The sequence below is a fragment of the Fundulus heteroclitus genome, chromosome 22, assembly GCF_011125445.2.
Source record: "Fundulus heteroclitus isolate FHET01 chromosome 22, MU-UCD_Fhet_4.1, whole genome shotgun sequence".
Lineage (NCBI taxonomy): Eukaryota > Metazoa > Chordata > Actinopteri > Cyprinodontiformes > Fundulidae > Fundulus > Fundulus heteroclitus.
In genome coordinates this window covers 19,674,299-19,701,853 of record NC_046382.1, presented here as the reverse complement: position 1 = coordinate 19,701,853, position 27,555 = coordinate 19,674,299, and the positions used below count along the sequence as shown (strand labels likewise).

At 38.7% G+C, this 27,555-nt stretch overlaps 2 protein-coding genes across 2 annotated transcripts in view; one reads left to right on the top strand and one right to left on the bottom strand.

The window, feature by feature from the left end:
• LOC118557055 (KH domain-containing, RNA-binding, signal transduction-associated protein 2-like) overlaps positions 1 to 12,533 on the bottom strand; it is a 76,521-nt gene extending 63,988 nt beyond the window's left edge. The window contains exon 1 of the mRNA XM_036126015.1: positions 12,138 to 12,533. Within this exon, the coding sequence (XP_035981908.1) occupies positions 12,138 to 12,228 (91 nt within the window). The 5' untranslated portion in view covers positions 12,229 to 12,533. The remainder of the gene's footprint in view (positions 1 to 12,137) is intronic.
• A 5,803-nt stretch (positions 12,534 to 18,336) lies between these two features.
• On the top strand, positions 18,337 to 26,893 carry si:dkey-103j14.5 (isoaspartyl peptidase/L-asparaginase). Its single transcript, XM_036126490.1, has 7 exons — positions 18,337 to 18,426; positions 20,525 to 20,745; positions 21,527 to 21,669; positions 23,127 to 23,290; positions 24,560 to 24,678; positions 25,020 to 25,130; positions 26,491 to 26,893. The coding sequence occupies exons 2-7, from the start codon at positions 20,559 to 20,561 to the stop codon at positions 26,697 to 26,699; spliced, it is 933 nt and encodes a 310-aa protein (XP_035982383.1). The 5' UTR covers positions 18,337 to 18,426; positions 20,525 to 20,558; the 3' UTR covers positions 26,700 to 26,893.
• The last annotated feature ends 662 nt before the right edge of the window (positions 26,894 to 27,555 follow it).

Sequence of the window (27,555 nt, the reverse complement as noted above, 5' to 3'; positions counted from 1 at the left end):
AGACAATTACTCTCCCCACTAAGGCACTGTTGCCCCATATGTAGACCCATTAACCAAGAACTGATATATTTTAAACATTTATTTCTGTTACGACAATTATAGCTTCCAGCCAAACTTTAGGTTATCATGTGAAGTGAGGACTTCAAGCAACTGAGCAACAGTCCAATCTTTTTTATCCTTAGCCCAGGTAAAACCCTTCTAATCTATCCTCTGGTTAAGAAGTGGCTGAATGCAACGTGTCTGCCAGTTGTAGCTCACATCCTGAATACAGCTGTGTGATGCCCCTTAAAGCTATAGTTGGTAATCTTGTTCAGAAACACTTTTTGTTATACTGGGTGAAATGATACTCCCATCCTGTCAATTGTTAATACATTATTCAGAAAAAGCAGGCTCTCTGTGAGAGTTGCAGGCCTGTAAAAACTGACCAATCCCTGCAGTTCGGTCTGTATGACACAGATTGGTCAGTGGATTGGTCCTGCCCTCACCCCCCTCTGTCCATCAAGTTTCGGCAATCATTCTGACGCGCTCACGTAACGGACATTTGCGTGCTTGGTCCTTGTTAGTGTGCGCTCGCTGGCTGAGCATGCGCACTTCTAGAGTTTATGTATTTAGTTTAGTTGTAGCTCTGCTGCTCTCATTGTATACTTTAAAAACGACGGAGAGTCGCAAGAAGCAAACCGTATACAAGTTTATGAGAAGAAGAGGAAGGCCTCGGTAGAAAAAAATAAGACCAGAGTGGATTTGGGAAATTTTTCCATGCGATCCCCCTGAGGAGCAGAAGAGCAGGTAAGACGGTCTTGCGCATGTGCAGTTATTCAAAAAGGGACTTGGCTGTTTCTTACTTACATTTCTGGACAGATCACAGACTCTACCTTTAAGCTCTCACACCAGCTACAGCCCATGCTTTGTGAATCTCCCCCAAACTCTTGAATGGGATTGGATTCACAATCCTTTCAAGGTTGCGGTTCTCCTTTTGTGTCTTCAACATTCTTTCTACCACAAGTTTTCCTTCCACTCAACTTTCCATTGATATGCTTGGTTACAACACTCTTTGAACAATCAGGTTCATTATGAATACTTTCTGTGGTTTTCCCTCTTTGTGGATGGTGTCCATGAGTCTTGGCTCATGAACTGCTAGCGCCCTTTTTTATTGGTGTCATGTAATATTCTAATGTCCTGGGAGTTAAACTTTATGTGACCGAATTAAACGCTTGAAATGTATTACTCTGTGTATACTTAATGTACATAAAAAAATAAATAAACTAACTTTTTGATGATATTTTGGTTTACTAGAATGCAACAATAGACAAGAAAAGTTTTAAGTAAACTCAACTTACTGTTGATATTTTATGAACACACTTCTTGACATTGATGGAACAGAATCAACTTGTGATTTATGGCTTGTCCTTGTTCAATAAGTCTAAAAAAAAAATTGGGAACTTACTAAAAAGAAAGTCACCTTCAGAGCTTGAGCTATTGTTAATATGAAATCACATGTGTAGCAACAGATCAAGAAGGGAAACAGTAAATATGTTATTTGCTAGAGATGATGTGTTTACAGCTGGATTTTATTTATCCTTCTACGATAGCTTTATTGGATTCTTTTGATTTGCTGGAAAGTCCATGTAACCGAGGAGGAGGCCCTTTTTGAGATGCGTATGCTTATCGCACACAGTTCCTGTGATACGAAATCATCTTTTGTGTCTCTGTTGGGGGTTGTAATTGGAGATTTAGGCGGGAGGAGGGAATGTTGTTTTTCTGACGGGTCGACAGAGGAACATGAATCCAGACAAAACAGACATACAGCGATGAAATGACACCTTAATCAATCCAATCAGACTTAATTTCTACCAACATACATCTGATTAATCTTCAGTCTGCTGCACTGTCACGTCACACTGGGATTTGATGAGATAAAACAGAGGATGAAGCATGCACATCATCACACCCAGTGGAGCAAACGAAGGCTTGTTGTGGCATCTGATGTGTGCTTTGAGTAGACAAATAATGCACACAGTAAGCATCCTTCTTTGACTATTTTCTTTCTTTCTTTTTTTTTTTTTTTTTTTTTTTTTACTGCGCTTACTTTTTTGCTTTGACTAGGTGCATGAAAGACAGGGAACCTTGAATAACCCTAAATTTGATGCACAAGCTTTAAGGAGAAAAAAAAAAAAAAGCTGAAACACGGGATGTGTACGGCTGTAGTGGGACTTTTGACTTCAAATCTTTTTTTTTAATGCTGTTTAGCATCAAGATCCTTGAAAATATTTGTTTATGCAGCGTTGAACAAATCAATAGTGAGTAAAGTTGTTAATTATGTTATACTTTGAACCATGGGCTGCTGTGCCAAACACACTCAGAGGCCAAAAATGCAGAAGCTTTTTGTTGAGTGCACACTTTACCAGAAGGTTAAAATATTCACAGATTTCTTCCAGCTATTGAACAGTACAGACTAGCTCAGATCATTTCATTGAAAGATGTTGCAATGCCTGAAAGAGGGGACCTGACGGTGCGATTAAACTATGAGATGTGCAATTAGCTTTGGCCTTTTCCTTTCAAATACAGAGTAAAGAAAAATAATACACGCAGCTGGAAAGGAGCGTTTGGTCGTATGCCGATGATGGGTTTTTGACTGCGGTGCACCGAGGCAATCTTGTCTAATTTCTATGCCATGTTCAAATTCTCTGCACAGAAGTGTGCTGAGTCGAAAAGTAATTATGTTTGACGAAAATTATAAATTTAAAGTAAGGGGTCATTTATCATTTTAATCACAATGGATTTTTAATGATCACGCTTCTTTTAAATTACTGATACGCCAGGTAGCCCAAAAAAACACATAGATTAATATTCATCAATTTGCATTTTAATTCGCATAAATATCATCTGAAGGCAAGTGTGTTAGAAAATGGTTTTAGGAGGAAGACATGAACAATTTTGTTGATCGGTGTTCTCAGTGAGGCTTTTATCCAGTTGCTATTCAACAGAAAGCAAATATTTCACATAACATGTTAGGGCACCAAAGTAATTGGCTGTGTGCATAATGTATGTGTTTGCTGTTTATTAACTCTTTATTACTAGTCACAAAGACAGCCAAACTATAATTGATCAGCAGACATCCACCCACCCACCCATCCACCCATCCATCCATCCATCCATCCATCCATCCATCCATCCATCCATCCATCCATCCATCCATCCATCCATCCATCCATCCATTGTCAATTCCTACGGGATTGCGAGGGGTCTGTTGCCTATCTCCAGTGGTCATTGGATAAAAGGTGAAATACACCTTGAACAGGTCTGCAGTCCATCACAGGGCAACCACAGAGACACACAGAACAGACAACCATGCACACACATAATCATGCCCAAGGGCAATTTTGAGAATTCAATAGAAATAACAGTGATGTTTTTGGATTGATATTCTATGGGTATTCTGGAGAGGACCCTCACATAAATGGGGCGAACATGCAGACACATATGCAAAGGAAACCCAGGCCAGGATTCGAACCCAGGCACCTTCTACTGCACATTTAAACCCTAATTGTGTCCTCGGCAGCCATCAGGAGCTGCAGAAGCCTGCTAATCATTCATTCATATAAGTCAGGCGGGGGGCAGCAAGGAAACGCCACAGGGCAGTGGTGCTTGAGGACCAGGCTTGAGAACCACTGTTCTAAAGCATTAAAAGCAACACAATGTTAAGGGAATCTGTTTCTAAACCATTTAAGATTTTGGTAATTTTACCTTTTATTTATTCTTTCCTTCTGTTACCAAGGACCAAATATACTGTTCCTTGCAATTGCATTCCTTCCCCTTAAACTTTGTCACGTTGTGTCATCTAAAACCCCCAAACTTCATTGAACCTCATTAGCATTTTATGTGGCCCGAAAGGAGTATCACTTAATTGTGAAATAAAAACAAACATGATATAAGACTTTAAAGTCTGAAAAATGTGACGTGCACTCGGACTCTGTTGCTCTCATACCCCTAGATGAAATCCATTTCAGCCATTTGCTTTTGGAAAACACTTAAACACTTAATTAAGTAGTTAGAGTCCTTCTGGGTGCTGCTTAATCACAGTATCATCCATCTTTTCTGTTAAATCCTTAATGTTTTTTTAGAGAACAGTAGTAAACAAACAGCGTCGCAATTTCCAAGGAACTCACCCGACACGTTAGAGATAAAGATGTGGAGAAGTTTAAAGCAGGGTCAGGTTGTAAAATAATATCCCAAACTAGGAGCATCTCACGGAGCTCTGGTAAATCCATCATCCGAAATTAGAAAGAGGTTGGCACAGCTGCAAACTAAGACTGCACAACACATTGTGAATGTGGTGGATGTCTGCAGAATTATTGTCATCAGTGAATGCAATGTTGATTTTGCAAATGGCTGCTTAGAATGTTATATTTGTTGGCTGTTTTATTTAAAGTGTCATAAATTAATACTTTGGATTTCAATATTATTTTCAGTCTGTCGGGTAAAGTCTTACATCAGAAAATTCCTCTATGTGACACAAATAGGAGTGGCCCAGATCCTAAAGGTCCTAGAACATGTTTGAAGCACCATTAGGACCAAAAGATAAAGAAAGAATGTTAACTTTGGATTTATGCAAAATATGTCCCTATTGCAGTATTCAGTAATTACTTTGTCATCACATGACTTTCTGATATAATCCAGCCTCATTGGAAACCTAATAAGACATTGGTGTCCACCTAAACAGCCCAGGGTAACATTGTCTAGAGATGTAGCTAAGAGACCTGTGGTAACATTGGAGGAGCTGCAGAACTCAGGTGGGAGAATATTTTGACAGGAAACTACTAGTTGTAAACTCCAGAGAATTACTAGAAAAAAAACATAAGATAGAGGCTACAGAGAACTTCAGATTGTGTCCATCTTCCAGCAGGTTTACAACCTCACACATGAAGGCAGAGCTACAATGGAATGGTTTAAATCAGGGAGCAGTTTCATGTTAGAACGGCTCAGTAATGACCAGACCGAAATCCAACTGATAATCAGCTAAAATATGCTATTCACAGAAGCTCTCCATGCAATCTGAATGATTTTTGCACAAAACAATTGGCTAAAAAACATTTTTACTTCAATCTACAATAGATATGTATGTAGAGGCGTACCCCCCCAAACAAATATTTGCAGAGTTTCACAAATGTATGTGTCAGCACGGTTGCTAATTTATACAAAGTATTGTATCAGGGGAGTTGAAGAAAAATTGATTCCAAATTTTTTTTCTTTCTGACTTAACAATGACGTGCTGTTCCGTGTAGCTTCATAACAAAAAAATCCCAGCACAACACATTTAAGTTTGACAACAAGACTAAATGTAAAAATAAAAATGTCTGGGAATATACCATTGAACTTGCCTCATTAGTTTTCGGTTACTTCACAGTTGTCTCTGTCTAGTGTAGTTAAATTAAATTAGACTGATCAAATAACAAGGACGGGCACCTGTTGTAATTTAACCAGCCATGCTTTAAAATTCTTTCCAGCTTCTCTGAATTTCTTTAAACTTTCCCTGTTTTATGTGAACACTGAAGAAGCCCTGTAATATAATCTGCTATCTAATATCTATTGTCTGAGCGCTGCAGCTTTGGCTCATCCGCTCATTTCTGTTGCTGGAAATAACTGTGACCTTGGAATTTAATCGTATTCGACCTGTGCACTCATTGTAAGTCACTCTCAGTAAGAGTGGCTGCTAAATGCTGAAAATGCGATCCAAAATTACATCTCTGCCCTGATATGTCATTTTTGCGTCCTTTTGATAGGTCACACCAAGAGAGCTGCCGTTTATCTGTCACAACAAGCTCGGTCAGCGCTGTGTCCTGGGCAGGCCATAATGGGTAAATAGAAAATGTGAGCAACAGCAGATGAACAATAAAGGAAGCTAGATAAGCAGAAATCAATTTTCAGAATCAGTGGTTAAAAGAAATATCTTTCTCTAAATCAATTCTATGACTTTGGGATACACTCTGCAGTACAGGAAATAATTTCAAAGTTATTATTCAGCTCCAATGCATTCTTCATGTCAAACTCCCACTCCAACAGTTCACTACGTATTTTGGGTAAATATGTCTAAGGCTGCAGGATGTAACTGGGTAGAGGGATGTCTGGGTTTCTCTCCTTGACCTGTTACCCCTTGATGGATGGATGGATGGATGGATGGATGGATGGATGGATGGATGGATGGATGGATGGATGGATGGATGGATGGATGGATGGATGGATGGATGGATGATGGTGAGTTGTTTAAGGTAGCCAGGCTTTAAATTTGGAACCTGTTAAAACGGAAGGAAGGAAGGAAGGAAGGAAGGAAGGAAGGAAGGAAGGAAGGAAGGAAGGAAGGAAGGAAGGAAGGAAGGAAGGAAGGAAGAAAGAAAATACTTCCACACTCATGCAGAACTTGAAAATATCAAATTCGAACAGCAGCTAAAGAATTTGACTCCAACATCATCTTACAGTGTTTGCGCAAAACGTATCTTCTACACATGGATCCTTTCCCCCTCACTCAAACGCTGTTATTGTGGTGCAGATTTTCCAGATGCCTAATTATCAACCAAGGGGTCTAAAAAAGGCTGGGGTCCAATGTCTGGTCCAATGCTTTCTTGCCCACTGACTGGCATTATTTGCAATTTCAGGCAACCAGCGTAAAAATCTGGAGAAAAAAAGCATTATGTTGTTTTTTTTTTAAGTATTTTATTATCGCAAAAAAAAAAAAAATCTTATATCTAATGTTATGTAGGTCAGTATATTTTATTTTTTTATTATTTTAGTTACTTAAACTCATGTATAAGTGTACTCTACAAAGGAAGCACAAGTTATCACAACTTGACATACCTAGTTCTCTTATTTCTTTAAGTGCAACCAGTTTGTGTGCCTTTATAAAATAATGATAACTAATTGTATTTTACATTTCAGTGTCATTGTAGTGTGACAGGTTTCACGTCACAGTTTTCATCAAACATATATATGTCTATGAGGACACTATACATGGACTTTAAACACTTTAAAGAAGTTTTAAACAAATAATGAGTATTTTTGGGACTATAAATTGAGAACCAATTCATCAATTCAGGTAAAATGTTGTTGCGGTAAAATCTCTGTTGTCCTGAAAAAAAAAAAAAAAAAACGAGCTTGGTTAAATATTTTCTAGTTTATGTCAAGCTTGAACGCTTCAAGACGTGATGCAGTATTTCCACTGCCAGTAGTCAGACCAAAAATAAATAAATAAGTAAAATGACAGATTTGTGTGGACTAAAGTGTGAACAAGAGTCTTTGAACAGCCACAGTCTCTTGTCAAAGCGGTTGTCAAAATGAGTGTCATTCATCACATCTCTTACTGGGACCCGGCATGACCTCAATTATTGGTCTCCCAACAATATGCTTTGGGATATGTCAAACACATCTAATTTTAGCATCAATATAATGCAAAATGGCCCTTTTTTTTTTTTTTTTTTTTTTTTTTTTTACAGATGCCTTCTATTTAAACACTTAGTGCTGGGTAGGGGAAACACTTGCAAATAGGTTTCATTCAAACTGAAAAAATTGGTCTTCGGAAAATGCTATTTAAAATGCATTTTCATTCAGTCCCTTGGCCTGAGCATTTGCATTTGATAACACAGGTGAGGAGAAATCCTCTTCAAAAAGCAGAAATGTCCAGCAGGACCAAACTCAAACAAGGTGGATGTCTGCCTGGGGCAGCTGGGAGATAGAGGACAGCAAAGGGACACAAAGCACTATAAAAACGGATTTGGGTGATAAAAAACGGATTTAAAAGTACTCTGTGAGATGTTGAAAGTTCGGGATATTGTTTTATAACCTAACCCTGCTTTAAACTTCTCCCCAACTTTATCCCTTAGCTGTCTGCTGTGTTTCTCGCTCTTTGCGAAACTGTTTGCTCTCCACTGTTTCCGACAAACCAAACAGACATACAGTAATTGTGCTCAAATGAACGGACTACATTGACTGTTTACTAAATAGAAAGGCTGAATAAAAAAACGTGCAACCCACTTTTAAGATTATTTGTCAGATTATCAAGCATCAGTTTTAGTTTAGTATTCCAATACAAACATTTAACATTGAGGTTGCAATATGACAGAAGAGCTAAGAATATCTTCGCCCAGCACTCTGTTTCCTGTCAAAACGTACACTGTTGGCAGGAACGTAAGGTATAGAAAAGACCTCGCTTTGGCAACATTCACACAGAGAAGTTTCAGGAACGGTTGTTTTCCTGAGCGGCTATTGCCCGTCTCGTTGTCCTTCACTTCCTTTCTGCCTCCCTGCCTGCTCATTAGGAATCCCTCTGGTTTCCATACATAGCATGTAGGCGAGTCTTACAAGGGATACCTGTGGGATCTATTAATGGCTCGCCTTTTCTTGTTTCTCACTTCCACCCACTGTAGAAGACAAAAAAAAAAAAAAGCAACAACAGCCACACTTCTTTAGTGAGAAGAAAGTGAAGTGCAAGAAATAGCTGACTTTTATCTGTCAGTCTGAGCGGTCATTAGCCCCTTCTGTTTCCACTGAGAGCCACGGTCAACAAATGTCGAGACAGCTACGGGCGCTGTCTGTTAAAGCGGTTTTGTGACCGTCTAGTTATTTTGAATATCAAAAGTATGAGGAAGTCTCTACAACAGTGAAAGACAATTCCCCCCCCCCCCCACCCAACCCCCAGCCTTCCATGACAACCAGGTAATAAATTATCTTCATCCCAAACAAACATACATCTGCTCAAACATAGACAAATGATTATGGGGAGTGTATCATTTGTTCACAAAGCATGAATGCCATATTTCATAAACATGGAGATGTTAACTCAGACCCCAGTAAATCCATGTTTGGTGTTTTATTGTCTGCGATATGAATAATGCAGGATGGCGTGCCTTTCTGTTCGGTGATAAATAACTGAATCAATAAATTGCTGAAAGCAGTTTATCTCGCTGCCCGCAGGTATGCAGGATTCTGCATTATCAATGGGCAAAGGCTGACGAAAGAGTTTTTTTTTTTTTGTGGAAGAAGGAGAAATCCCAGCTGTTACCTCGCATTAAGCCGGCAGAACTTTAGACCATTTCCAGGGCTGGTTGTCCAATATTGTGGATGATGCATTAAATTCAAGTTCTTGCAACAATTTTGCGGAAAAGCGCACAATTGACTGCAGCAAGGAAAATATACATGTGTGGTCTTTTTCTCACGTGTCTTTATTTTTGAGAGTGAGACTCATCACACAGGTCACGTTAAAGATAAAAAGTTTGCATTTTGTGAATGGACAATTTGTCTGTAAGTTAGCGCAGCTGATGGTACAATAGGAGGGTAAATAAATAGATTAACTTTTTCATATGTAGAAATGTAAATGCTCACAAAATACAGTATGTAATTAGTAAAAACATACCTAATGACCTTCATCTTCTTTCATGTGTTCAGAGTGAAGCACCGTTTTCTACTAACTTAATTAATTTCTCACTTGAATTAAATCTCATTTAATAAATATAAATATGTATAAAGAAAACTTGCATATATGAGAGTGTTTGTTGTGATAGAAATATGCTTTAACTGAACGGGATGTTTGTAGCGTACTGTTCTGTCCAACCCTCCCTGCAGCCTTCCTGCTGAAATGTGTTGATGAGACACCTGACAGTGCCTCTTCTGGCGCTTACTGGAGTGCAGATGGGATCATCTGTCACACGTTACGTTTTGCCAGATTTTCTCAAGGCTGACTCACGTGCACAGAAAGTAACAACAAGAAAACATGTTACAGAGGCCATTAAGATGCTGTCGTGTGTAAGAGCTCCTCCAGTGGTGTTATTCAAACTTTTGTCTACATTACTTGCTCTTAACTTGACCGTTGCTAATAGTGCAGCGTGGTGTTGCTTTACAGATAGATGCATACATAGTGTACTGCAATAGGCGGCAGAGTCACAAATTAACCTAATGCATGGTTTTGGATAATTGGATGAAAAGATCCATATTCTGTGGGCCGGGGTGCCGCCAGGAATTTTGAGCCCCATAACAAAAAAAAAAAAAAAGACAAAAAAATTCAGTCGTTTTTGTGACAGCTATTAAGCACTGTTGCTGTCAAGAGCGCGAATACAGGAACAAAGTATTTCATGCCAATATAGGGATATATATATACATATATATATATATATATATATATATATATATATATATATATATATATATATATATATATATATGTATAGATAGATGATAATATAGATAGATAGATAGCTAGATAGATAGATAGATAGATAGATAGATAGATAGATAGATAGATAGATAGATAGATAGATAGATAGATAGATAGATAGATAGATAGATAGATAGATAGATAGATAGATAGATAGATAGATAGATAGATAGATAGATAGATAGATAGATGGATTAGGGTTAGGGTGCAACCAGGGTTGCACAACATCAGGGAAACGTGTAATACATGACTAATATTGCGATGATCACATTGATTAAATTCAACCCACATGTTCCCGGACCCTTTCGTTTTCCCCATCACAATGTCCCCACTGCTCTTTGTGAGCTTGAGCATCTCGGCCACAAGATGTTTGGGCAAACTATTGCGTTCAAGCAGTCCTTTGTGACTGACGTTAAACGTGTTGATATTAAGCTGAGTCTGCGATTCAATATTTTGTGCAGTTCTAATGATAAGCTTATAAGCTAATTAAAAATAGCGCAGTTTACACCATCTCGTAATTACAAAAAAAGCTAAACATTTATAACAACATCTGATTCAGTTTCAAACAGAAAGCCTCCTTATGTGTACTGGTCATAAAATAATTTTACAAAAAATGTGTTTTTACAATTGTAGTAATTCTATGTGCACAATGTATTCATTGCTATCTTATTACATACATTTAAGCAAATTATGGGATTAACATAAGATAAATTTAGCAGTAGTTCCCAAGAACTTATTGTGCAGATCTGGTTTTTCATCGCCTGCTGCTAACGTTCATATTCCCAAGTGAAGTTATACCTAAATAACAATATGTGCATTCCTTTAGTTTCCACACCAACTTTCCGTTTTTAGAAACAGGATGAATTTATAATCCTGGTAAGCAAGGAGAAAGTGAGCTTGCCTTCTTTCAGTCAGCTGGCTTTCAGTGCTCAGCAACAGGCGGAGCAGGGCTATGCTATGTCCATCCATGAGCAGGCCCCTCCATCACATTCCACAACATATCAATAAACACATCTTAAACCACATGAATGGTACGCAGAACATTTTATCCTTTTTTTGGACCGCAACCTCTTAAAACCTGTGTTCCTTGATACCGATAACCAGATGATGTTTATTCCATGATGCTCTGTATACCACAATCAGTACAGCAACAAACCAAAATGTACCTAAAATTTTAGAACTCATAAAAAGAAGAAAAAGTGAAATATTATGTTTTGTTGCGTCTGCGTGTTATGTGTGATTTATGTGTTCTGAGCCGGGGTCTCACCTACATTTCATTATGGTAACACAGGACGACAGATTCTTGATTTAACCGTTTCCAAACCTTTTTAATTAACCAGTCTTTGCTAATGATATTTGTGTTACAGCCTCGTTTTGTCATGCCTTTTCAGCTTTATTCAGGTTTCTGAAAAGCGTGTTATCTTGTTAAAATTGCAAAACAGTTTGGGTTTCTATTGTATTGTTCACAGAGGATCTCCAATGTTTCTTCATGTCTGGCACTTTTTTGTTTCTTTTTCTTTCTTTCTTTTCGTGTGTGTGTGTGTGTGTGATCGGGAAGATGAAATCAAGGGAGGTGGAAAAGTCACAGATTAACTTTTTCACTCCTATCCATCGCAGGAATCGCTGTGAGTTGTTAATTGTTGGACGTCTTGCAGCCACGCATTAAAAACACGTTCTGTTCAGATCTGACTCTTTCTGCCTCTGACGTTTTTGGGAGCGCTATATAGAAAACAAGAAGATGACTCTTTGACTTTGCACACTTTACTTTCCGTGTTTGCGGTATTTCTTGCAAAGTTCCCGAACGGTAAACGCGCCAGTTGCTCGTGTGCACCGGAGCGAAGTCTCCAATGCTGGCAAAGACGCGCAGCGTGGGGACCGTGGCTCACAAGCAGCGCTCAGAGCGCATAAAAGATGAAAAGGAACCGGCTATCTGACTTACCGTCTGCCAGGAGCCGAACCGCATGAACAAAAGAAGGGTCCAGGCTGTTCTTTTCTGCCATCAGCTCAGGTAAGCACTTATCCGGATGCATTACGATCGCAGCGAGCCTCTCCGCCGGCAGTGCAGGTGAGACCACGGAACTACTAATAAGCGTCGGAATGCAACCGAGAATCTCTCTCTCTCCCTCCTTGCGTTCAGATGGCTGCAGTCTGTCCGTCCGTCCGTCTGAGCAAGAATCAGCTCAAACCCCTTCTGAAAAAAAATGTTGCCGATCCAGATCTGAGAGAGAGAAACTGGCTGGAGGATGAGCTGTGATTCAGAGGTGTGAGCCCATCTCCGCCACCGCTGCCTCTCCTCTAAATAAAAAAGCCGCCAGACTCTCACCAGACTCAGGGGGTCTGCAGCCCCCCCCCTCCCTCCCTCTCTCCCTCCCTTCCACCCCGTCCTCTTCCAGCCCCCCCCCCCCGCCCCTTAACAACGTTACTGGCTTCATTCAGGATGGGACTGGTGCTGATGGAGAATCTGCCAGGTTCCCTCTGAGCGTAAACCATCTGTGCGCCGAAGATCGAAGAAGTTCATGCAGGATGCATGGCTGGTAAAACATAATGTCACAGGCTCGCCCGAGAAATGTATTCCTCCTAGAAAACAAACAAGTGTTGTGGCGACTGATGTTGCCAGATTTAAAAGAAAGAAGTTCATAAGGTGGCCTTCAAAACTCAGAAAAAGTTAAAGTCTATGGCCCATTGAACATCGCAGAAAGGAAGACACATTTCTCCTTTTGACAAGCTCATGGTGATATTTTAAACTCTTAACACATTAAGTTGTTACTTGACAGTTTCGTTTAGATCTCAAAAGTTACAGCAGACCTTGCTCACTGAGATAATTAGCCTATTCTTTGTATTTTATATATATATATTCTGCTGATGATATGATTAATTATGATTAATCAAAAACAAAGCTGCTTTTAACTTTGGTTTGGAAAGTTTCTAAACATCAAATTCCAAAAAAAATTTAAAAAGGATTCATGACTGTAGAGTGCAATTGACAGCTCTGTTGCCGTTGACGTCCTGGATTCGAATGCCAGCCTTGGGTCTTTCTGCACAGGCTGTGCAAGTTCTCCTTGGGCGTGTGTGGGTTCTCACCGGCTGCTCCGGCTTCCTCCCACAGTCCAAAAGGCATGGCTGTTAGGTTAAGTGGCCAAAATTGTCCTCGCTGGTGTGTGTGTGCGCATGGTCATGTCTCCCGGGGATGGGCTGGCTACCCGTCCAGCGCAGTGGCGGTTCTAGACCAAATTTACCAGGGGGGCCAAGGTGGGGCCAGTGTTTTTTCACAGGGGCACAGAACAAAAAAATAAAAAAACTACAATAAAATGTCAATATTTAACTGTGGAATAATATTAAGTGAGCCACTTGTGGCTCTGGAACTGCAGTTTTCAGACCCCTGATCTAGCAGTTGAATACTTTGCCCCCAGCTCAATACAGCTAAAGCTAAACGTGAAACATCTTAAGTTTTAAATTCTTTTTAAGTAGAGTAAAACTGTATAGGTAAAAAAAAAAATAATAATATTGGTCAAAGTGACCAATCAGTTATGGTTTCTTTGCCATTGCAAATAATTATGAGAAGTGTATTTAATATCATGTCTTTAGTACAGGGGCCATAACAGGGGCCAGGACCATTTCTACAGGGGCATGGGCCCCTGTTGGCCCCAGTCTAGAACCGCCCCTGGTCCAGCGTGTACACCACCTCCTGCCCAATGACAGCTGGGGATCGGCACCAGCCTCCCTGGAACCCTGATTGCAGAAGCGGGTATCGAGGATGGATGGATGGATTCATGCAGACGGAAATCTTCATAGTTACCTGCCTTAATTTGATGCTGATAGTTCACCATTTTTGCTGTTTGTGTCTTTGCTGGAGTCAAATTCCAATTCAAATTCCAATTCCATGCACATTGGGACTGCAAACAACGCTTGATAAACAATAGATAAATGACGGTTTACGTGCTTGCTTGAAAGCCCACGTAAACGTTGGACCTTCTGCCTTGAGAAGCTGCACACTGAAAATGACTGCCAGGCCATGCAATGAGAAAAATCAAAGAACAAAAATGCTGCCAACCACCTTTTATTTGGTTTAGAAAGTGAGGATCAAGCAAAAACGTGAAGGATTTCAAACCATGAAACTGAAGGTGTAAATATCCAGTCAAATGATACAAATATGTAGTTGCCGACTTAACTATAAATGCTATAGTGAATTAAAAAAATTCAGCTGTCTTAAAGGTAGTGTTGTTGAATCTTAAAGTGACCCTCTGCCCAGCATGTTGGCTGACTAACTCATTCGCAAATGAGATTTTAGCAGATGAAAATGGTCAAGGACCAATTGTAGCTCCACTTGACCTTTAGAGTCGTGTCTCTTCCCACTGATCACACTCATAAAGACGGCGGGGAAGCTGCAGACAAAACGTTTCTCAAGTGTGTGCTAATTATTTTTGTTGTTATTTATGTTCCCTCCTCTAATAGGATGATCTGTTTACTGTGTAAATTAAACATCTCATCAATATAGACCTTGAGGGACATACAGCTGGCGAGAAATTAGGGATCTTGCAGACTTTGATTCGATCTCTGGCACATAGTAATTAAACTGAAAAAAAAAAAAAAACAGAGACGAAATGTTTAGCTCTGAAACTTGCCACAATCTGGCTAACTCTTTAGTTAATAATGATGATTTTCAAAATCCTTTTTAGGGTTATAAAGAGCCTGGAAGGATTCACTGCTGTAACAGTATTTGTGGACAGACTAAAGATCAAATGCAGGACAAACACAATGGAATCAGCACACATGCACATCCGTCCATAGGGGAAATTAATAAATCACTGGTTAAACAAACTTGATTGTTTTTGGACTATGGTAGGAAGCTAAATTCCCACGGAAAACACTCCCCACACAATATTCTGCACATAATTTAAGCCAGGCACCTTTTGGGTCTGTCCATCCAACCATTATGTTTTGCCTATCTGAGACCAAGACATGGAGGTAACATCCCTTCTCCATAACAACATATTTCAGATCATTCCAGAGAATCCCAAGGCATTCCCAGGCCAGAAGGCACAAATTATCTGCCCAGTGAGTTTTGGGGTCTGCCCCTGGTCCTCCTCCCCGTAGGTTTTGTGCAGAAATCATCCATAAGGAGTTCACCCAAAGGACATTCTGATTAGACTCCAGAACTCCGTGTGACTCCTTCCTAAACTGAGGAGCATCAGCTCCAATCTAGTTGTAGTAACTGTGTTATGCTGGATGGGCTTTAAATTGCAGTGGTCTGTAGGTGTGATTATATGTCAGCTTTATACTCTTTACTGCAAACGAGCCATGGTCCGTCAGGGTTTTCTGTGCTACAACAGCTAGATCCACTGCAACTAGTGTGAGGTAAAATCTCTAATCCAAGACTTATAAAGGTTTTTAAACATGTGCTTTGCCATGTTACGTTATGATATGTCCTTTCTTTTTTTACTTAGTAGGGAGGCTCAGATTGAGCCAGTATTAATAATAATAATAAAAAATCACTGTTGCCTTCATTTTGGATTTCTTTTATTATCTCAGCTGCTTCTGAAATGAAGCACATCCTTAGTGTTTCAGTGTAGCCTTAAACAATGGACCAGACCAATCTGGTCTTTAGGTGTATACTGACTCCAGGTCAGGCTTATTATTACAATTATCAATACTATTATTTCCGCCATCATCATGGTTGTTTTGTTTTATTGTGTCTGCAGCTTTTGATGGGAAATGGAAGTCTGAAGTAGTTATTTATTCATCCATCCATCCATTTTCCAAACCGCTTCTCCCTCATGGGGTAGTTATTTATTCATTTATTTGTAAAATCTGTTACATTTCTTTTGACCTGGACTCTTTTCAGTCCGACTGTATAAAATGTCCCTGGGTAGCTGTTCATTCATTCAACGTGTTGTTGCTGCCCTCTATTGGTCAAAGTCAGACACTACAAAGTCCGGTGAAACAAAATTGTACTGTACAGCCTGTAGAATGGCTGCGCCCTCTACTGGCCGAAGTGTAATAGTACATATTCTTCTGAAACGATACTGTCATGATGACGGAGTGCTTTTAGAGCTTCAAGACTGGGTAAACTATTTCATTTCTGTAAAATAAAATTTTTCAAAAAAATTGTTTTGGCTTAGACAAAATTAAGTTTTATGACCTCTAAAGTTTAGATTATTTTTTTGCAGTTCTTATTTTTTTAGGTGTTGTATATGTCACAGTCTCTTATGACTCACTACACAAAAAATTATTTACAAGTGTTTGCTTCAAGCCTCTTCTCTTCTTCATATCGCACAACCTTTTTTTATAAAAACAAAACTATAAGAAATTCTCCCTGTTGCTTTTATTAAAGTATTACATTTTGTAATAGATGAGTTTATTGAGATGCAGTCTTAAACAGACTTTTCTTTACGTATTTAATGATGATGGGTATCTGAATGAGGGGAATGTTTTTAGAGGATTCAGTTCATACTTATACATTTGTTTCAAAATCAAATATGTATTTTTTTATTTTTTTTGCATGCGGTTTGAGATTTTGCGTGTGAATATATTAGGGAAAACAAATCATAGACCAAATCAGCCAAAAGATTGAATTGGGAAAATCATACAATGTGCAAGCTTGGTAAAAGTTACAATTGGTTTTCTTTTCTGTTTTTTTTTTTCTTCTCATATATCAAAGTTGCAATAGTAAAGCTATATTTGCTTTAAAGATGCATTCTTCATACTTGGGCTGAGAGAAGTTTTAACTGCTCTAGATGTGCCTTGTAAGCACACATAAGTGATCTGCTTTTTTTCAGGTTTCCTTGCTTGGGCAAATAGTTCCCATCTTAATTGACTCTGTGTCTTTACCTGCACATAAAGCAAAAATAATTGGCACATTGTTATCAATACAAGGGATCGCTCTCAGAGCACTCTGCCCTTTGTTTTTAACAAGCATCAGCAAAACTGCTTGTACCTGTTTCAGTACTTTTTGTATTCCTTTTTAAACTGCTTTATATCAATTTCTCCCCACTGTTGTGCTGTGAAAGTTAATTGATAGTAAATGAGATTGCAGGCTATTCTCTGTCCTGATGCTGCAACGGAAAACAAAGCATGTGCTGAATCTCCTACGTTTTCACAGTATGAAATAGTTTAAGTGTTATCTAGACAGTGTAGTTTACAAAGTATTACACATAATTATCTTTTTTAGGATGCCAAACTATACAGATTATTCAGACAATAGTTTGGCTACCTTTAGTTTAAGATTAATCTGTTGACATATTATTTTGTGTTCTATATTGAGGTTTTGTGGTTGAAGACTTGAAAGACATTTTATCCTGAAAGGGCCCAATTATTGACTAGAGAACAAGATACCAAATGGCAATGAACTCTATTTTTTTCACTTGTCCTTCTTTTGTGGTTTTTATTCTAAATTATTTTTTGTATCAAATTGACATCAGTTCAATTTGTGCTTCTCATGTAATTTTCTTTCCAAATAGTTGGAAACAGGTTAAGTTTGTGACAGCATCAGCAGTGTTGAAAATTGGCTTACGTTTCTGATTGTGACATCAATGTTTTCAGTAGCTGATTTTGTTAACTTTGTGGTTGTGGCATCCCCGTTTTCAAATAGGTAATAAATACATTACGTATGCGGTTTTGACAGCATTGTTTTTGAAAAGCTGATTATAGCTTATGGGCTACTTAAGAAATAGCCATTATCCTCACAATGATAGAGACAAACACTGATATGTTTTGGCACTCCATTTGGGCTTCTGCTCCAGTGTGTCCTTGGTTTTTTTGGTCTGGCCAGGAAAATACATATTTTTTTGCATACAAGTGAAATCCGTCATGTTTTCTTTTTTTAGGCAAATAATCAAATTTCCATTTTATTCGACTTTGCAAATCACCACACATTGGATATGCATGATTCTGATCATGCATGTACCACGCATATATAATCATGCATAATACATGTTACCAACCTAATATATTAGATTGGTAATGAAGTCAAAGAGGGTTCTACACTCTGTTTTCATCACCATAACCAGAAAAAAAACCCCAATACATACCTCTTTATTTCAAATAAACTGCCCCACTCTAAAACAAATAATTATAAATTATAAATCCCAAAGTTTCCAGTCGGAAGTCTTGTCATCAATTATATAAGACGTGACGTCAGCGTGCAGCACGCGTGAGTTATCAGCGCCTCGTCGCACTCTCTTGGTGTCGGCGGACCGTCTCTTCTGAAAGAAGTTTGGAAGTCGGGACAGGTAGGAAAAAAGTTAGAAATGTTATTGTCCCTATATTCTGGTGTTACAGTAAACTGCACGGAGTGTATGGCAATCAGAAACTTAGGCCCCTTTGTTCTCCAAATCAGCGCTGTCAACGTAGGCTACACTTTGTACAACTTCTAAAATCTTAACCAACACAGAATGAAATACATTTGAGCAAAGCGGGAACTACACAAAATACGGGGCTTCATCCCCCTATATTTATTTATTTATGTTACTAATTTTGAACCCCCAAAATGATTAAAAATAACAGGTGGAGGGTTAGGACATTTTGTTTATGTTCCGCATGATCTGTTTTTGCACATTTACAGTTGGGTTCTGTAAGTGGAAGAGATTCCAGACACTCCATTAAAATGGGCCATCCCATAAAGCTGCAGTTTCTTTGATCTATCAGGACTGCTGTCAATCAAAGTTGGTACAAGTTGCGACTCCGCCCCTCCCCTTCTGAGAGTCAGCGGATTCAGACAGAAATATATCGTTCTGTTACTATAATTCACTTTTTGTTTATCTTTTCGGAGTTACATAAATTCCACAACGCCTACTGGGTGCATTCTAATCTTTGTTTAAGACACACTTTCGCTAAATAAAGTTTGCGAGCGGATTCCGTTTTCCTTACCCGTTGAAGTCAGCGTCCGACGTGCGGTCGTTCCTGCTGCTGTATAAATGGCGATTTCGCTGCAGAACTGTCAAAATGGAAATGATTGAATCACATGCTAACTTCAGGCTTGTGTCTCACCCCCCCCCCCCCCCCCTTCTCCCCCGAGAGCTGCCAACAATTTACTTACACTATCAAGGATAGCGAGAATATGATGCAGAGGTAAAATAAATTAATACAATAAATAGCTTGAAAAAAGCTTATAAATATCTGTTCTTCAGTGGCTTTATGATTTTTTTTTATTTTGAGGGTTTAAAAAAAGAAAGAAAAAAAAAAGAAATTGGGGGATCAGTTGCTCCATTGTTGAGACAGCTCTGAATGCCACAACAAACTAAATTTTGCATTAATTATTATTATTGATTCATATGGTCTTATATATGAACAGAATTTAAGTTTCTGCTTTGCTTTTCTGTCAGTGGTCATTTCTTCCCTTTTCTTGTTTTCATAGGAATGAGTCTGCAAAAATATTAAATAATATTGTATAGTTATATAATACGTTTAGGACCATCTATAATATCTGCTAGCAGAATGAAAACACTGAAACTATATCACTGCCTTATGAGCAAAACATGATTAAGCTTTCATCATTTATCGCTTTCTTAATGAGATTAGATGAACGGTAAGCTGGATAAAGTCCATCATTAAAGTCCAACCATTTAGATATTCTCAACATGAGCAAATCCGCCTGTAAATGTTGTTCGCAAGTAACACCTCCGTCTTTATCAGGCCTGTGGGGATTTCTGCATGCAGTTCACGGTGCAGATTCTCCCTGAATGTTGAGGCTCTGCTTGGGAGAAACGTCTCGCTACAAAGATTAATATGTGTGGTTCATAAAAAAAAAGTCACCTGTTGGATGGGATGTTATTTATTGTAATTGAAGCAGACATCAGAGAGTCATTGAAGTTAAGGGCTGTATTTTTGTTTTAAAGTCTGTTTTTATTTTCCAGGGAAAAGAAATGGTCACATAGTGAGCGTTCAGTTTAATAGCCTGGCCCTAGCCTGATCGTACAATATTACATCTCGACTCAAGCACACACGTTGCCTATTTAGAACACACTCCTGCAGGTAGCTGTACCAATGATTAAACCCAAACTAAACATAGTTTAGCTGATGTTTTGCAGGACCTGGTGTGCGAAACCTGTAACAGCACAGGTGTAACTGTTGATAAATGACATACCTACAGCTCAAAGTTCAGTGTTGCTCTTACTATCAGTAGCTAAATATGTTATTTATTATGCCCTTTAGTCAAAGGTGTAAATGAGACAGCTAAAACTTAGCCTTTGTAACAGTACAGGATAATAAATTTTCTGCTTGTATAGTTTGAATTTTGAAAATGGTAATTGCAACACATTTCATATGCATAGTATGTCTGAGAAATGGGATTCATTTTACATCCTTGCCTGTGCCTTTAACACACTACAGGTGAGAGTCCATCTTTTCCTGCAGGAGCCTAAAGATGTCTGGGGTGCTGGTTGTTCATGGTGGGGCCTGGGCCATACCAGATGAGCTGGCCCCGGCCTCTGTTGATGGGGTGAAAGCCGCTGCCCGCCACGGGTCTTCGGTGCTCAAAAGTGGGGGAAGTGCGCTGGATGCTGTTGAGGCTGCTGTGAGGGTTTTAGAAGACAACCCAGTGTTTAATGCAGGTGAATACAATTATGCATTTGTCGCTTCAAGATTAATTCACCCTGCTTAGTTTGAATTCAAAGAATTCACTCTAAAGAGATCACCCATTATTAATGTAGAAAAGAACTGACAACACGTGCCGCCTACCCATTCACTATATTATATAATCCAGATATATCAGAACGCTGTCTCCATCTGCTGGTGTAGATATTAATAGCCATTTGATCCTAGCAAAATTTAATGTTCCTTACATGTCATTGGTGGGGGTTTTTTACGAGATTTATCTTAAACATTTTCCTTTAATAATTTATGATTTTTGTTCATGACATTTTAAAGCAAAACCACATAGAAACCACAGGGACAACATGTGCTGTTTATCGAACTTTAGGAGAGAGCTTGACTATGGATAAAACTGCAAATAAAAACAGGATTTGTATCTCTTTCACTAACAAGTATGGCTGTATCTAGGTCCATGTCAAGTCTGCACAAAAACCTATTCTACATATTATCTACATTAATCATAAACAATATGGATACCTAAACACTGTATGACCATGAATTCACCCATACACCTCTAACGACCGGAGACATTAGAGATTTTTATAGATTAGGGTGAGACACAGAAAAAGCTGCATATTAGTAATATTTCATCATTCACAACTCTTTTCTGTTGCTACTTTTAGCAGCTTTAACTCCACCTGCTGGAGGAAATAATAGCTAAAAACAAACCTGAATCCTGCTATGTTTTCCCTCTGCACACACATTATAATTTTTTTTTTTTTTTCAATTTTGTTCCTTTAGGGCATGGAGCAACACTAAACATTGATGGAGAAGTAGAGATGGATGCCATTATTGTGGATGGAAGGACACTTGCCAGTGGTGCAGTGTCCTGTGTAAAAAACATCGCTAACCCTGTGTCCCTGGCAAGGGCAGTCATGGAGAAGGTCTTGTTATTTTAATTGTCTTATTCATTGTTGTGTTGCATTCTGTTTGGGATGGGGATCAATTTTCAATATTTTTGTTAACTTAATATTAAAAAACTTGAATGGCATCATGCAATAACAGAAGACAAGCCTGCCGCTTTCAGAGATTCAGTAGCACAGGTAACGTGGGTCCAAAAACCAGACATCTTCATCCTCAGCTAAACTCCACAACTTATTCTGGTGGATCCCAAGGCATTTCCAGGCCAGAAGGGATATCTTATCTCCTCCAAGCAAGTTCAGTGCCTCCTCTGGGGTTCCTCTCATAGGGAGGCGTCTTTGGAGAATTGGGAGGCTTGAGAAAACTTTCCTGGAGGTGTGAATTGAAAATCTACTAAACATGGTCCTCTGCCAGAAATTCTCAGTCCAACCTTGCCACTCAAGTGAGTTTAACCACTCTGTCAAGCTGCCTCCCCCGCCGTCAGATCCATCCCACATCAGTTTAAACTCCTACACATGAGTGTAAAAGTGTTAACTAGGACAGAAGTAAAACAACAAAACCCCGCTGGGAATCAAAATTGAGTAGGAACATTCCTTCCAGATACGGTTCTCCACGTTACTCATCATTGCACACTTTGACAGTGAAGTCCCTCAGGTGCAGAAGGAAATCACCAGATGGGAACCCTGTCAGGATTCCATCCAGAGAATACAGGAAGGAAACTGGAATGGCTGTTTGGTGCACAGAAAACAGCCAGAAACTCCACTCTAGTAACTCAAAGCTGCAAAGAGACACTCTCACTCCCTAGAGAGAACACCGACACCATGGCACTCATTTGGGGGCTTATGAGCATCTCCAAACCTGAATGATGTGAGAGGTTGTCCTGCCTCTCTTCCAGAGTAATTTCAAGAGCCCAAGCTCTGTGTGGAAGTGAGTCTAACTATCTCTACTTGATCTCGTCTAGCCTCACACACAAGCTCTGGGTCATTTCTCGCCAGTCAGATTGTGATGCTGAGAATTGCCATGCTCTTATCCTGGCCTTTCAATGCCACTACACAACACCCAAGCTTAATGTGGAAGAAATCTTCCCGATGTGTTTTCAGACCAAGCTTGGCCCAAGCCCTCCAGCCAAGGCATGATCACCACCTGCTCGTGGGCAAGCTTCCCCCACTAAACCAAAATGGTGTTCACTTCTCCTAATATGTTTGAGGTTCCTCCTTTATTATTGTCTTGCAACTTTCAGATCGTCCAGTTCGCTCTTGTTCTGACCCCTCTCCTGAGAGTAGTTTGCCAATTTGGAAACACTATCATGAGCTGAAGCCCTGGGTGACATCACCTAGGATCATATGGGGCACTCAAAGCCCGCCTAAAGTTGCAGTTCTATCAAGATGTTTGGGAGTGATTCTCTGTTTAACCAAAAACTGAAGTAACATATCTTCTTTCTCTAAATGTTCCTATGTTTTGCTGCTGTGAAAAATTTCAGACTTGCCACGTAATGCTGACAGGCAAAGGTGCGAACCAGTTTGCAGAGAGCATTGGCGTCAGCACTGTTCCCACTGATAAACTGGTGACTGAATATGAGAAGAAAGAATGGGAAAAACACAAGAAATATATTGCTGGAGTAATGGAAGAGTTCAATACGAAGTGGTAGGCCATTTGCTTATCCATTGTTGTTCAATCTAACTTTTGGTTACTTGAAAGTCCTTTATTATGCCTATTCTGTTTTCAGCAAAAACCAAAACCCCTTATTAAACAATAGGTTTTTATCTTGTCAGATAATTATACTCAGTCAGAGAATTATAATTTGATTTAATGGCATTTTTCTAAAGTTTGATACTATCCAGTGTTAAAGTGTGTCTAATAATAGATACATGACACTTTTAAACAGATTAGTTGGAACTTATAGGACTTTCAGCCCAGCTAGGGCTGCACAATTTTACAAAAATATTACATTACAACATTTTTGTAATGACAATTTTGATAATATTAACATATTTTCCTCATTCCTGTGTCCATGTGTCTTACTGACCTTTCTTATTTTGGCAACAAAGATCTATACTATATAGATCTATGGCGGAAAAGCAGCGTGTTCTCTGAAAACTCTGCTTGATTCAGCTCGGTTTGACCCCGCTCTTGATCAGGGCCGTAGAAACCCAGGCTGGCCCTGAAAAAAAAAACAACCTTATTAAACAATAGATTTTTATCTTGTCAGAGAAATATACTCAGTCAGAGAATTATAATTTAATTTAATTGCATTTTTCTAAAGTTTGATACTCTCCAGTGTTAAAGTGTGTCTAAAAATAGATACATGACACTTTTAAACAGATTAGTTGGAACTTATAGGACTTTCAGCCCAGCTAGGGCTGCACAATTTTACAAAAATATTACATTACAACATTTTTGTAATGACAATTTTGATAACATTTAACATATTTTCCTCATTCCTGTGTCCATGTGTCTTTCTGACCTTTCTTATTCTGGCAACAAAGATCTATAATATATAGATCTATGGCGGAAAGGCAGCGTGTTCTCTGAAAACTCTGCTTGATTCAGCTCGGTTTGACCCCGCTCTTGATCAGGGCCGTAGAAACCCAGGCTGGCCCTGAAAAAAAAAAAAAAAACGCTCATCAAAAACTTGCAAGCAGACAGAGCTGAGTAACTACACATTTAATGAGAGGGCAGAGTTTTATGAACGGCACCTGAAATTCTATGTACTTGCAAATATTGGATTCACACAGTCCTTGTAGTATTTCTCACATTGATGTTGCAGTGACGATTGTGGCTTGATTTGTTCTGCAGATTTAGGGCCAACATAAAAATGTCCTCAGACACAATCCACGCCTCCAAATTGGTTTTCGTGTGTGTATGCTGAGCATGCATTTATTTTGTAGTTAATAGAAACTTTTCTCTTCCAAGGGCCCATGATACTGTTGGGGCAGTAGCTGTGGACCATGCAGGGAATGTTGCATGTGCAACATCTACTGGAGGCATTAGGAATAAAATGGTTGGCAGAGTTGGGGATTCTCCTGTCATTGGTATGACGTCTTTTATATTCCAAACTAACTTAATAGTTTTATTTAACTCATCATTTTGCATAGCTTGAATGTAACATCTAAAATAGGCAAATGCTTGAAAAGTTAGATAGAGAACTTTAAAAAAAATATATTTTTTGTTGTAACATTTGCTTTGAAATTGTGCATTTTTTTTATTTAAATATATTTTTATATGTCAGTTAACAAATGCATTACCGCAGCATACGATATAATAAACAATATCTTAAGTTTTGATTAAAACTTCACAACCTTTCTTTTGTCTTGAAATTTCTGTGCGGACAAAATAAAACATGTTTTGCTTATTTTTTTGTCTTGGTAACAAGGCTGTGGAGGATATGCAGACAACTTAAGTGGTGCTGTGTCATGTACTGGACATGGAGAATCTATTCTTAAAGTGACGCTGGCTAGACACATTCTGTCACATGTTGAGCAAGGTAAATTAACACTCGATCCAGGCATACAAAAACACAAAGCATAGGAAGTAAGAGCTTGTCTGTGCCCAATATTATTTTTCATGATCATCACAATACAATTGATAATTTTCCTGAATTGGCATGCTTCTTTTGTAGTTAAAGAAATGGTATGATTCAAAGCTGTTCTTTACTGAGTTTGCTCTCTTCATGTGAAGGTTATATTGTGTATATATGTTTTATTGCGTACACACACACACATACATATATATATACACATATATATGCACACACAGACACTCTAATCAGGACCGGCAGGTACAAGTCTAAACAGTTTGTTTGTGGGATCTGCAAAAAATGTTAGCTCCTCCTTTCCTGAACCTATACCTGTACAAGTACTGGATGAAGCCAATCCAACCAAAAACACAGTATTGAGTGAGCACAGGACAGACAGACAGGCAGACTGAATAATGCCAGCATAGTAGATGACCAGCAGTGCCTGTGGAAGGTTGAATTTCTTGAGTTGCTGCTGGAAGTACCGTCTCTGCTGGACCTTCTTCCAAACAATGTCTGAGTGATCGGCAGCAGAAGGAAGCGTGGGAGGTGCTTCCGCAGACAGGGTGTGCTGTGAAACTTGGTTTATCATTTGGTGTGTGTGGCGGGTCTTTGTCTGTAAACATACGTTTCTACTCACAAAAACTGATATATGAAGTGACAGTTTAAGCAAGTGAATTTAAGTCCATGGTTGAAGCTTCGAAAACACTTTAATCTATGCAGTCAAAGCAGGCCTGTAACACCTGCTTTGACCGCTTCTTCCATTTCCTAAAAGTCCGAAGCACAGGTTTAGAAGTTTTTAATTTCTGCCTGTTGGCTGGAACAAGACGAAGCAACCAGTGATCAGAAAGTCATAAAGCAGCCCTGGTGACAGTGTGATATACATGTAACTGTGTTTTTATTCCCTATGGGACACTTAATATGCTGCATTTATATTGTTAGTTCAGAGAGTTTTATGCTAAGACCCCTGGAACAACAAAAAGAGAATTTTTTTTTCTCCATGTCTGTTGTCAGCTCACCAAGCTGTTTTTCAACCTCTGATGTGAAGGCTTGTAAGCTTATGTTTAAAACTGATCAAAACAAATAAGGAGAACTCCTTCGGTGAATAAAAAAGCCTATAAAAAAATGACCCCGATGGGTATTTAGGATATTTAGGAGTTCCTCCCTTGTTGTGACCACAGAATGATGACAGAGCAGAATAAACACACACAAAACAAACAAAGTACAAGAGAGCAAAGTACAGAGTACCACCGCAAGTAAACATGTTTCTTCATTGTTTTTGTGGAATTGAATGAGCAGACAATTATTTATTGCCTTTGTGTCGTCACAGGAAAGTCAGTAGCAGATGCCTCACAGTTGTCCCTCCAGCACATGGGTGAGCGTGTCCAAGGAGCAGGTGGTGCAATTGTAGTTTCTCCAACAGGGCAGTGGGCTGCCACATTCACCACCGAGCGGATGGCTTGGGCTGCTGCTGAAAACGACGCGCTGTGGTTTGGAATAAATCCAAAGGAGAGTCTGAAAGAGAAATTGACCCAGTAGAAAATGTTTTATATTGATTAGTAAACGACATGCATTTCAAAAATAGTTTGTTGTGTTTTAGAAAAGTGTTTTCATTTCAGTTGGTGCAAATCAGTGAATGTTTGTTCATCTTTATTGGACTATAGTTAAATAAGTTGCTTCTTTTCAACTAATGACAAATATCCAAGGACTGTGTAAAATAAAAAGATACTATACAGCAGTAATGATTAATGGGTTTGCTTTCATTCCAGATATATAAATGAAACCTATATATTTATGATTGGCTAAGGAATTGACAGTATATATATATATATATATATATATATATATATATATATATATATATATATATATATATATATATATATATATATATATATATATATATATAATGTCATGTTTGGCTGAGATACATTAGATTCCAATGGTAATGAAACATCTCTTGTAAAATAGACTGATGAGGGCTTTTTGACATTCATATACACCCAAGTTTTGCAATCACTACTGTTGGCTTTTTGGATGCTTAAACTTTTGTAGGACTTACTATCTTTACAAGTGAGGTTATAACTTTGTACATAATTAGAAATAGAGAAACTGTAAAAAATGTTGCTTACCATCAAGACCAAATTTTAAACCTTTATTAAAAAAGTTAAAAAATAAAGCAAACTTTTAAATAAATCAAACAATACTTCTGACAGCAAAACTTAATAGCGGATTTTTGCAATGATTTTTAAATGCAATTTTTTTTAAACAAAGGCTTGGGGATCTCGGCTGCCGGTTGAATGTGTCGTGTTTCCAGCCAGTAAAGCTGTGGTCAAACAACTGGACCTTATAGATGGGAATGTCACAGCTGATGGTTACGTGGTACAAAGAGCAC

Bases quoted from the DNA above. Each gene is read 5' to 3' on its own strand.
- si:dkey-103j14.5 (XM_036126490.1), top strand. From the start codon at position 20,559: ATGTCTGGGGTGCTGGTTGTTCATGGTGGGGCCTGGGCCATACCAGAT. The intron at 21,670-23,126 runs GTCTTGTTATTT...GAAAAATTTCAG, and splicing joins CAAGGGCAGTCATGGAGAAG to ACTTGCCACGTAATGCTGAC. The intron at 25,131-26,490 runs GTAAATTAACAC...GTGTCGTCACAG, and splicing joins TCTGTCACATGTTGAGCAAG to GAAAGTCAGTAGCAGATGCC.